The sequence below is a fragment of the Acomys russatus genome, chromosome 23 (assembly GCF_903995435.1).
Source record: "Acomys russatus chromosome 23, mAcoRus1.1, whole genome shotgun sequence".
Classification (NCBI taxonomy): Eukaryota; Metazoa; Chordata; class Mammalia; order Rodentia; family Muridae; genus Acomys; species Acomys russatus.
In genome coordinates, this window is record NC_067159.1 from 18357577 (window position 1) to 18370206 (window position 12630).

Here is a 12630-nt window from a genome sequence, read left to right on the forward strand (position 1 = left end):
CCTCTGCACCTAAGACATTCAGACAGGAGGATTACCAAGAATTGAAGATTAGCCAAGGCTACATAGTGAGCTGAAGGCCAGCCTGGGCTACAAAGTAAGACCTTGTCTCAGAAAACCAAAAAGAAAAACTGGAACTGGCTGTGAGGGCTAGGCATGTAGCTCAATGTTAGAACACTTGCCTAGCGTGCATGAGGTCCTGGGTTTGATTTCCCAGCACTGCAAGGGGGGGGGGGGGTGAGAAGAGGGAGGAAGGAGGAGAATTGACTGTAAATGTATATCAATAAGTGCACCACCTTATAATGCATGCTACAAAATAACATTAGTTGTGTCCACAGGGTATATACATACACAAGTAAACATTCACAACTTATGTGTTCAGGCCAGAAGATGTAAAAAGCAAGTCTGCTAGGCTAGATGTGCCTACCAGTGTAATAGTGGCATGGAAGATGTGGGTCAACTAACTGCTTTTGGATTAGGTCTGAGGTTGCTCCACAGGAAGAAATGCAGGCCTACAAGTGTAAACCAATCACGGCTTTGGAGGTCACAGACCCTAGGGAGGAACCTACTTCTGGTGCTTTGCTAACCAATGTGTTGTCAGACTGTTTTCTAAACGTTCTTGTTTATCCCCATAGATAAGTGCTACGTTCAACCTTGGCAGAGAAGCTTCTCTCTGCAGGGGTCAGTAGTGAGTGCAGAGACTTGTTAACTATGCAAAATACTAAGAATGCATGCCTCCTGAGTGTTCAGCCCTAAACTGGACATGGCTGTCAACCCTAACCCAAGGCTCAGGAAACACCATGGAACGTAAGAGCAGGAGGAGGGGAGGAGTGGTTGAAATGCTGTCTTTCGGACATGATGTGGCGATTGCACCATTGAAGTCACTACGGTCATGACCGCCTATGTAAGATCAGTCTTCCAATAGGCAGCACGAATTGGACTTAGTAGGTTATTACGACAGACAGAGAGAAGACACAAAAGTGAGGTGTGTCGGAAGTGTCCAAAGAGAGTGGAAATGAAATGGCGGTTCCTGGGGAGAGGGGAAGAGAGGAATTAGAGTACATATGATCAGGATGCATTGTTTACGTATATGAAATTGTCAGAAAATAAATCAAAGATATTCTATTATTTTAAAAAAGAATGTCTGAACCATGCTTTGGGTTTGGGTTGGTCGGTTGTTCAGTTGGTGTTTTGATCCTTTTGTTTTGTTTTGGATTTTTTTTGTTGTTGCTTTTTGGGGGTTTGATTTCTGTTTTTCGTTTTTGTTTTTGATTTGGTTTAGTTTCTTGGTGTTTTGAGACAGGGTTTCTCTGTGTAGCCTTAGCTGTCCTGGACTCACTTTGTAGACCAGGCTGGCTTCAAACTCACAGCGATCCCCCTGCGTCTGCCTCCCGAGTGCTGGGATTACAGGTGTGCGCCACCACGCTTGGCCTTAGTTGGTGTTTTGAGTCAGGGTCTCAAGCATCCCAGGAAGACCTTAAACTCCTGATTCTCCTCCTGCCTCCACTACCTAGTGCTGAGATTACAGGCCTGAACCACCATGCCAAGTTTATATAATGCCAGAAATTGAACTCAGTGCCTCACACATCCTACACAAGCGCTCTACAGGCTGAGCTACAACCAAAGCCCATTTTGGTTTGGGAGGGGGGGTGTTTTGTTTTAGCGGCAGGATCTCACTATGTAGGCCAAGCTGGCCTTGAACTCAAGGATCCACCTGTCTCAGCTTCCCAAGTAGAAGCCACCACATCCAGCTGAGACCATTCATTCTTTAATCTTTTATTCCAGGGCTGGCATTTAAACCCAGGCCCTTGTACACGCCGAGCAAATGCTCTCCAACTGAGCGGCAGCCCCAGCCAAGGCTGCTCTCTCTTAACAAGTAAAAACACTTGGTGACATTTCCTGGATTCACCAAAGAAACCCTGGCCAGCCTCAGCATCTTTATTTAGAGCTATGTCGTGAAATTTTAGTACCTTTCTCCTGAAAAGGACAGAAGGAATGGAAAAGTATATGACTGAAAGCAGAGACAGTGCACACCATCCTTCTCAGCAAACAGGCTAACCACACTATCAGCATCCAACCCCCACGTCCAAGATCCACCATTAGGAGTATACAAGGGTTCTGACAATGAACATATTTGGTTTTGCTAACTCTTGAGCCAAAAACCATGAGCTGAGTTATTAAAAAAGTTAGCCTCTATTTGGATGACAGGGTCTAACTCCAACACCAGTTCTGGAGAAGAGCATGGTGAGGAGGTCAGCCCAAAACAGATAAAGTTCTCAAAGGCTCCAGTTAAGGAGCTACTATTTGAACCACCAGTATTGTTTAAACTCTGGCCTATGAAAACACGCAGAGCCCAGAGTATAATTTTCTTTCTTTCTTTCTTTCTTTCTTTCTTTTTTTTTTTTTTAAACACAGTTTCTCTGTGTACCTTTTTTTTTTTTTTTTTAAACACAGTTTTTCTGTGTACCTCTGGCTGGCTGTATAGGAACTTGCTCTGTAGACCAGGCCAGCCTCAAACTCAGAAATCCACCTGCCTCTGCCTCCCAAGTGCTGGGATTAAAGAAGTGTGCCACCACAACCTGCCTTCAAAGTATGATTTCTTAGCATCTACCTTTTATTAAAATGTCTTAGGCTGTCATGGAGACAGTTCTGTTAAGAGTCAAGTATAATCCAGGCAGAGTACAAGTTGAGTTCCTGGCCAGCTAGGAATACATAGTGAAATCAGAGAGAGACAGGGCCAGAGAAAGAAAGTTCAAAATTTTATCTTAGCTGGGTCTAGTATTCCCAGCACTCAGGAGGCAGAGGCAGCCACATCTCTGTGAGTTCAAGCCCAGCTTCTTCTACATAGTGAGTTCTAGGACAACCAGACTCTGTTTTGCAAACAAACTAGCTCAAGTCTCACAGCCTAGCCTCATGAAGCCATTTTGCTAAATTTGTTCCTCGGGCTTTTCAGAAGGTCATTATTTCAATCACAGAGTCTACCATCCTTAATAACTCAGCAAACTTCTGCACAAAACACAGCGCTACCCAGACTAAACATACTCTCTCATATTTAAAGAGCCTAGCTAATTGTTTCTGAGGTGATAATTTACTCACAAAGGTGACACTTCATTGGGCCACTCAGCAAATAATTATAGCTACCAGGTTGTATGAGGCCCTGTGTGATAATGCCTATAAACACATTCCCTTCTTTGGAGACATGCACTTTAGCGTGTCTGCCCTCAGGATGTGCTCCACAGATAGAATCCAGGTTACTGCTCCATCCCAGGGACTCTGCAGGCTGTCTCATTCTATCTTTCCAAAAGGGAAGCCAAAGAGACATAGTCCACAGCCTCTTCTTTCCTTCCTTCAGTTTTCTTGCCTCCCAATTGGCTAATTATTAATAGCTCCTTCCTTTACTCACCTAACCTGGAAAACTTTGATCTCTTCTTCCTCTGAAACAGCTTCATTCTTTAAACTGCATCACCTGCTTAGAAAACTCCCAACTTTAATCCCACCAATAAGGAGGCAGAGGCAAGAGAATCTCTGTGAGTTCAAGTCCAACCTGGTCTAAAAAAGTGAGTTCCAAGACATCCAAGGCTCTGTCTTGGAGAGAAAGAAAGATATACTCTCTTCAAATAAAGCCCTGGCTGTCCTGGATTTGCTTTGGAGACCAGGCTGGCCTCGAACTCACAGAGGTGTTGGGATTAAAGGCATGCACCACCACACCAAGCTGTGACTATCTCCTACATTTCTCAAATTCATCGTGACCTACACAGATGCCCAGTCTTCCCATCAAGCCCATCGTCTGCTATATTTCCGATGCCCTCAGGCCTACTGTGAAAGGGCTATTCCAAGACCTGCTTGATAGCCTTCCCTCAGCAGCCTCATCAACTACCCACACATGGAATCACATCCCTCCTCTCCACCGTCATCGACGCCATCGCAATCCAGGCACTTATTCTTTCCCCCTGAACATCCCAAAGTGCATCCTCTCCACTGGGCCTTTAGTGATGCTTCGCCATTACTTTTTGGATGGAGGATGTACGGACCCTGGAACTAGATGGTATGTTTTCAAATTCTAGCTCTGCTACTTATTCCAGTGACACTAAACAAAGTCCCTAACCTCACCATCCCTGTTTGTGTCAGTGTACCAAAGAAAGGCTGGCAGTAATGTTTGCAGCACAGAATTGTGGGGAAAGTAAGTTAGGAGTCACAGAACACGTAGAACAGCAGCCAGCACAGAGGCCACGTTATTTGCAATTAGCATGAATCTAGCTGTGCCATCTCTGTCCCAGAACCCTTCTAAGAGCCTCAAGTCCTGCCAGAGTAACTGCAGGTTCCTCACCCTGACATTCAGTCTGTCCCCAACTGACCTCTCAGTCTCATATTCCACACCTCCCTCCCCTCATGTGACCTGTGTACACACAAGGCAAAGTGGAGGACTTTCTGTGAGCTGAACACACTTCAGGAGCCTCCGTCCTGCTCCTCGCTCTTCTCTCCTCTCACACCCATATCCAAAAGAAAAGCCTGTCTATCTTTCAAGCCAACCTTAACACCTCCACAGAGCCTCCTATGGGCATGTCCACTGGACACGCCTCCACTCCTCACAAGTGCTTCCTAGTATAGAGGTGAGGTTTCTCCCGGAGCAGTTTTGTTCCCTTTAATTGTAGTTCTCTTAGCTTTGTTTTTCATGATGGTTTCTCTGTGCAGCCTGGTTGTCCTGGATTCGCTTTGTAGATCAGGCTGGCCCCAAACTCACAAAGGACCCACCTGCCTCTGCCTTCCTTGTGTGGTGGGATTGCAGGGGTGAGCCACCACTCGGCCAGGCTGAATCTTTATCATTCCTCACACCTCACTTTATAGCGCAACGCTATGGCTTGCAACTCACTACATAAATCAGACTCACCTCCAACTCCAAGCAATCCCCCTGCCTCGGTCACTCAAGTGATTCAGGTCGGAGCCATCACGCCTAGATTTTTTTTTTTCCTCCTTGAGAAAGGGTTTCACTTATAGTTCTAACTGGTATGGAACTCTCTGTATAAACTAGGCTGGCCTCAAACTGCCTCAAAGAGGCAGAGATCCACCTGCCTCTTCCTTTGCTCCCCCACATGATAGAATTAAAAGGGTGTACCACCTTACTCAGCTTCCTGTAGGTTCAAGTTCACACCCAAACTCACAAGTGAACCAGATGGCCTCTCTAGCAAGTCTGTCCTTAGAAGACACCAGGAACATGCCGGGGAGGGGGGAGGGGCAGGGAGGGAGGGGCATGGGGGATAATAATTTGTATCCTACAGTACAAACATTAAAATCACACGAAACTTTCTTTATTTTTAAAACACCATTTCGCACTGTGTTTAGTTGATTAACTGTAACTTTTTTTTTTTTTTTTTTTTTTTTTTTTTTTTTGCTAAGTCTACCATCTAGCAATCCCAAGGGAAGTGATTCAGACCTCAATAACTGGCGCTTGCTCAAGTGCATATTAATAAACCCTGGCTCTATAAACACTGCAGAAGTGAACATAATGGCATGTATACACAGTGCCTACCCTAGGGCACACAAGAGGTCCCTAGGCCCTCAGCTCACAGCAAGAAAGCCAGGATGGTGCCCAACAATAGAGTGTCCACCCAATAAACACTGATGGTGGTGACATCACCCAGGTGCACAGGGTCAGGGAACAGGCTGCTTATAACTCCATTCTGTCCAGGAGCAGAGCTGTAATCTGACACCAGGGATTCAGACCTCTCTGCCTCAGCAGCTCTAGGCATTCATGAACAGCAGCAAAAGGCTCTTTCATAGCCACTCTCACTTCCGCCATAGAAGAAGCATCCTCCTCCCCACACTAGTAAGAGAAATGTCCTGAAGACATTTTTCTTGCATATAAAAAATACAGTCTTTTGAAGGTCCAGAATATTCCCTTCTCCAAGGCCCAGGGTTACCCGTAAATCCTGAAGCAGAATTACTAATATTCTAATGGGAAACCCTCAAAAGCTTTTTATGGCCCATTTAACTATGCTCATTTGACTGCCCACTTGATTATGATGGCAACAAAATAAAATTAAGCGTCTAGAGTATATGTGGCTGGTCTGAAATACCAGCTCTTTTAGGAAAAGAATATAAGTCAGTCCTGCCTTTCTCTTCCTATCTACTGCTTTCATCGAATGGAAATGTATCCCTCCAATTAATGTTTTACTGTTTAAAATATTCAAATAACCTTTCCCTTTACATCCATGGCCTTTCACAGAACTCAGTTCTTGGTTCTGATTTTTCACTCTCAGATCTTAATCCCTCAGAGGGGGCTGGGGGAAGACAATCCTCTACTACTCAAAGGTAGGAAAAAATAATACCATCAAGTCAAAGCCTGTCATGGGGGCGTACGCCTTTAATGCCAGCAGCACACAGATCTCTATGAGTTCGAGGCCAGCCTAGTCTACAAAGGGAGTCCATGACAGCCAAGGCTACACAGAGAAACTCTGTCTCAAAGCAAGTTTTGCTTCAAACCCAGTGATTGTGGCACTGAGAAGAGGATGGTAGATCTCTGAGTTCAAGGCCAGCCTGGTCTACAGAGCGAGGTCTGGGACAGCCAGGGCTACACAGAGAAGCCCTATCTGGAAAAACACAAAACAAATCAAGTCAGGAGCATCTAATTAAAATAGCTCAATCACACTGGAAATCTTCCTCCTAGGTGCAACTTGGAAGCGGCTCCCTGCAGTCTGTGTCCCACTTTCTGAAAACACACTGCGCAAACAAAAACATCCTTCCTTCCGTACAACGAAAGCCTTGTGCACTGCAAAGCTTAAGCACCTGTCATACACAGTGCCCTGAACCCTGTGGGTGCTCCATAAATACCTAGCGACTGATTCACAGGCCAATTACAGGTCTGGTGATGACACTTCATGACTGCCTGGTCCTACTCTGGGGAGTGTGAGGAATTCACAATTGCTGTGGGAGTGAGGAGAATTAATACCTATGGAATTCTAAAAGGACTGCAATGTTGACAGGTCCAAACTATGTAAATTTGTCTGTACCCCTGTCCAAGCCTCCTGAACTCTTTGGGGGGGTGGGGTGGGAAAACTCGCTTATCAAAGAACCAACAAGCTAAATAGTTCGGGGGTTGGGGGTGTGAGTGGGAGGGACGTGCTTATAAAAAAGGGAAACTTACTTTTCATAGACCAGCTCCTCGTCGATGGAGAAATAGTGGGTATTTATTGTGCTTTTTGGTCTATTCCTTAAAGTAGCAAAATATAATCGATCTGAAAGAGAAGTTTAAAAGACAAGAAAACATGAGAGGCAGGAAAGTGGGGCTGAGAGTGTGGATCATACACGAAAGATTAATAATTGCTACACATCAGTTAAGGACCCTTGAATGCGTGGGATTCTTGTAGAAACCGTATCTTCCAGAAAGCTAGAGCCCCAAAAACACAACTTGCCAAGAGGCTAGAAGAGGACCCAGCAGGGGGCAGAGCATCTTCAATGTTCCCTCTGCCCTTACGGGCGTGCGGACGGGTGCAGACAGGAGTTGTGGGTACCCGCAAAACTGGAGGCACAAGTTTGGTTCAGAAACCTCCAGACCCAGCTGCTGCGGAAAGGGAAGAGAGGCGAGCTTCTTCCCTGCAGCTTAGCCGACTTCAAGAGGAAGGAAGGAAAGACAGGGGGTGTGGTGGTGGTGGTGGTTGCGGGGCGGGGGGAGGGACGAGATGGGAGCCCCAAAGCACAAGACAACCACTGAGGAGTAGAGGATTAGCAGATAGAGTAAACCGGGCACAATCCCCCAAGAGAGGTTTGGAGGTGAAGCCCAAACAGAGAAGCCCGCACTGTCCGGGTACGAGGAAGCTGCGGAGGAAGCGAGGACGCGAGAAAGAAGCCGGAAGCAGGGGGTCCTCGGGGAGCTGAGTGGCAAGAAGGGGCCCCGAGCACCACACAGTAGTAGCTGAGAGGCACGAGCCCCGAGAAGAAATCCAGGGTAGGGGCTTGGGACAAAGGGGTGAGCCCTGAGAAGTTCGGGGGAGGGTGGTGTGGAAGGGCCGGAGGATGCCGGGCAGCTGCTCCTCACCTTTCATGAACTCGCAAGCCCCGATTAGTTCCCCTGACTCCGCTGCCATCTTAAGCGAGATCCGCACCGGGGAGGGCTGGGTCGTGGCCAGCTGAGGTCACCCGCCCCCGGGGGCTTCCCCACTGCCCAGGAGCTGGGAAGCTCGCGGTTCGGATCACCGAGCCCGCCTGAGGGAAGAGGCGGGTGCCCAAGGCGGAGGCGGCTGCAGGGTCAGCGCGCGGGGCGCCCCGGGGACATTCCGTGGGGAACCGAACCCGCTGAGCGCGGGACGCTCACGCCCCGGACTGTAGCCGCTGCGATCCGGACTCGGCGGCAGCGGCTGCTGCTGTTGCTGCTGCTTCTCCAGCTGCAGCTCCTTCTGCTCACTCCGCACCGTCTCCGCCAAGCCTGGACAACGCACACCAGCTCGCACCGCCAGGCAAAGTCTTCCCCCGGCTCCCAAAGTGATCATGGAGGATAAGACGTTTGGCCCGGATCGCGCCCGTGGCCACTCGTGCGGCAGCGGGCAGGACTCCGGTGGTGTGCCCGCCGGGCTAGCAGCAGCTGCTCAGACTCCTCCTTCGCCACCTCCTTTCAGCAGCAACTCTTCCTCCCTTTCCTCCTCCTCCTCCTCTTAGGTCCGCCCCCAGACCTGCCTCCCCGCCCTCCCTCGTCCCCCTCCACTTTCACGGCTTCGCGGCCATCCCTTAAAGGGACAGCTCGGCTCCTTTCTCTGCGCGGGCCTCAGGCCCCAGTTACCAGGCGCCCCGCGGGTCACTAGGAGCCCGTTGCTAAGGCTTTGTTGCCTTTCACCAATTGCTACACAGGAAACTTGGCCCTCAGCCCGGATGGGGGTGGGGGATGTCAGGCGGGGCCAGGAACTTATGAATGAAAAAGATGGATGGAGAGGAGTGGACGTCTCCCTGGAAGCTGCTGCAGCCTGGCAGACTGGGATGCTCTGTCTCCGCTATGCTTTCTGCATTCGCTAACTCTTCCACACCAGATTTTTCTTGTCTCTCTTCAAGCTCTTTTCCTCTTGCTCCACTCAGCTTCTTCTAAACTCTTGAGCTAGCGCGTTCGCGCGCGCGTGTGCGCGCGCGCACACACACACACACACACACACACACACACACACACACCACTGAAAAATCTCAGGTCGGGTCTTGTCGCTAACTAGCTATCCACCAACCCTACTCCCAACACGGACGGGATCTGCGTCTTTATAACCAAATTTCAAGAGAGAAGAACTACCTTCTAGCTCAGGAGTATCCAGACTGATACCCTCTAAGTAATAGACTCTCTTCTCGCTTGGGCTTTGTTCTCAAGGGAGAAAAAAAATCCCGTCCGGCTCTCCAAGTCCTGTCATTTTGGGCACGGTGTGAGCGCAAAATCATAGCAGAAGTCTTAAGGCTCTAGTATCGGACTGTAGACTATGCCGGCGAAGGGAGAAGAAAGGACCACTTGTCCACAGAGAAATGAACAGAAGAGAATTTCTTTAGTCTCAGCTGGAGTGCTGTAAGGAGTACAAAGGTTCCTCTCCAGGAGGCCCCGGACTTGTTCCGCAACGTTCTGATCCAGTTTGAACAACTTTAGTCCAGTGTGTCCTAGGGACATAGTTAGTGGTCTGCCCTTCCCTTACGAAAATGGCGCTAATGAGCTACTATCATCAGAGCATGCGCTCTGAGTGGTTTCTCCTAGGAACAGGGATTTGTACAAGCCTTTGGTTCCTTGTTGACCTCTAGGGAGAGAGGGGGCGCTCGAGAGAGGAACCAACTGAAGCGACTCAGGTAGGCAACTCAATTCATGGTTCTTAGGCCAATTAGCCTGCTTTGCTGACTTTCCATAAAACTAAAGGAGCATAAAACTGTAAGTGGATACTACCTTGGTATAAAAAAAAAAAAAAAAAAAATCAGACTATCTCAGTAATTCTAATCACACATCTTTGGTGCGGTAGCTAAAAAACACACCTCACATTCAAAAGAAACCCTTAACCACATAGATAGAAAGCAGAGGAATCGCTAAGAATAAGGCCCAACAGCCTCATTTTCATACATGGGAAATGGAGAGAGTAGAAGGGAAAAAAAAACATTTTAAAGTTGTGAAAGTTTTGAAAGTCGTAACGCTCCTTGAACTATTTTGAAGCATGTTACATGTTCAAAGAGCCACGAGGCCTAGAGTTAAGAGCAAAGACCTCTGAAAAAGAAAAAACCACAACTCTTTAAAATAGGCAGTGGTTAAAAAAAATAAAAAATAAAATAAAAAAAAAATAAAATAAAATAAATAAATAAATAAATAAATAAAATAGGCAGTGGTGGCATACTCTGCAGGCGAATCTCTGAGCTCGAGGCCAGCCTGGTGTACAAAGTGAATTCCAGGACAGCCAGGGCTACTATGAAGAGAAACCCTGTCTTAAAAAAAAAAAAAAAAAAAAAAAGACAAAGAAAAAAGGAAAAAAAGAAAAAAAGCAAAGATCTCTCTAACTCGCTTGAATGTTACCTTTATTCTTACTATGTTGAATAATTCAAGTTATTTTATTGAAATAAACATAACTGATACTTTTTGTATAAAATATATGGGGGAGTGGGGAAGTATAGAAATCTCAACAGGCTTCCATCCTTTGCCTAAAAAGCTAAAGCAAACCAAACTTAACCCATTACTAAAGCTGTTGGCTTAAAATTCTTACAGATAATTTTTCATCTGAAGATTACATTTTTAAAAGTGAAGTAAAAAAATAATAAAAATACATTTTTTAAAAATAAAATAAAATACAAGTTGGAGCCATATGTGGTAGCTTGGGCTTATTTATAATGGCCAGAGCTATTTGCTTCTCCCACAACATAGGGAGGGAACTCAGGTCCTCTCGCTTGGTGGCAAATATCTCACAGGCCTTTGCTTGTTCTTTCTGATTTTTGGAGATGGGTCTCATAGCTCTAGGCTGGCCTGGAACTCCAAATGTAGACAAGGATGACAATAAATTCCTGGACCTCCTTCCAGGAATAAGTACAGGCCCACTTCACTACACGTAGCCATCACTTAATTATAATGTTATATATAGACTCAGGAGATCCACAAAACACTTTCAGAGGGACCAGGTTTAATTGGATACCTCCTATGGTTTTTTAAAAATGATTTTACCTTGCCTTTCACATAATTCTTAGAGATTTTGGTCATGAGGAATGAATTATGACCTAACAAAAGTCCTTAAGACAAGTGAAAAGAGAGGCTGAAGAGATGGCTCAACAGTTAAGTATGCTTACTGATCTTCCAGAGGGCCCAAATTCAGTTCCAAGTGCCCATGTTGGGTGCTATAATTGCCTCTAACTCCAGCCCCAGGGCATCCACTACCCATACACATGTGAAATATTCTCATACAGAATAAACACACATAAGAATAATTTTTTAAGTAAAAATGGCACTGAGTTTGTGGCTCGTGCCTACGGTCCCAGCACAGCATTCTGCAAGATAAGAACACTTTATGGGTTGGAGGTCAGACTGGATTACAGTGTGAACTAAGACCCTGTCTCAAGCAAAAATTGAAAAATTATTTTCCTTAGCATATTTACTATACATTTTGATAATACTTTTTGCTGTTGTGTTTTGAGACAGGGTTTTTCAGTGCCCTGGCTGTCCTAGAATTCACTCTGTACACCAGGCTGGCTTTGAACTCACAAAGATTGGCCTGTCTCTGCCTCCCAAGTGCTAGGATACAAGGTGTGTGCCACTCTACATGGCTGGTAAAATTCTTTAATACTATGCTGTGTGCGTAAGTAATATCAGTAAAATAGATCCTCTCTAAATCATGGTATAAAAAAAATCTGCAAGAAAATATACACCAGTATACACACAGCACACATACACACCAAGATTCTAATGAGCTCACAAAACACATTATTGTCTCAGTTATCATGGGCCAAAGTCCTGCTGTTATGGTTTCACAATAAGGAAGGGCATGTGTTACAGCCCATGAGGGAAGGTAACACTGAAAATGTCTTCCCAACCACCCAACTTAACCCAAATGTAAGAAATCTACTTCCACCACAAGCAACAGTAAAGGAAAGGTATGGTACATGGAAATAGTGACAAGTTTACAATGTCACTTCACTGTAGAAAACGGGGGTGACATGTGCATGGATTTAGGAGGTAAGGACAGGAAGGGAGAATGTGAACAAATGTTCAGCTCTGCATCTCCAACTTTTGGGGGGGCTGGGGGGTGGGCAGAGTTTCTCTGTGTAACAGTCCTAGCTGTCCTGGAACTCTCTATGTAGACCAGGCTAGCCTTGAACTCACAAAGATATATCTGCCTCTACCTCCCAAGTGCTGGGATTAAAGGCGTGCGCCACCACGCCAGGCTTGCATCTCTAACTTGATACTGGTTGGGCTGCCTTGACTTCCATGCAGTGGGCATGCAGAGCTAGAAAGCGTACTGCTGGAAGCAACTTCAAATTATGCCAGAAACTTGCTGTCCAAGTGTTGCTGTCAGGGTCGCACCAGTCTTCCTAGGCACTTAAACACAACAGCTCTTCAAAAATAAGGAAGAGCTCTTTGACAGCCTCTTAGAGCGCCACAGATGACATCCCTCGTGTTCCTCAACCTTTCCTTCCGCTCCATCCAATCAGGCCTTC

General features: G+C 46.4%; 1 protein-coding gene across 5 annotated transcripts in view; it reads right to left on the reverse strand.

Annotated features, from left to right (window-relative positions):
• Cdc14a (cell division cycle 14A) overlaps positions 1-8583 on the reverse strand; it is a 160239-nt gene extending 151656 nt beyond the window's left edge. For 2 of the 5 annotated variants that reach the window (XM_051166034.1, XM_051166035.1), the window contains exons 1-2: positions 8030-8582; positions 7139-7229 (exon numbers count right to left, since the gene is read on the reverse strand). In XM_051166034.1, the coding sequence (XP_051021991.1) occupies positions 7139-7229; positions 8030-8078 (140 nt within the window). In that variant the 5' untranslated portion in view covers positions 8079-8582. Of the gene's footprint in view, positions 1-7138; positions 7230-8029 lie in introns of all 5 variants that reach the window. The other 3 variants (XM_051166033.1, XM_051166036.1, XM_051166037.1) reach the window with 3 other exon arrangements.
• Positions 8584-12630: the final 4047 nt, after the last annotated feature.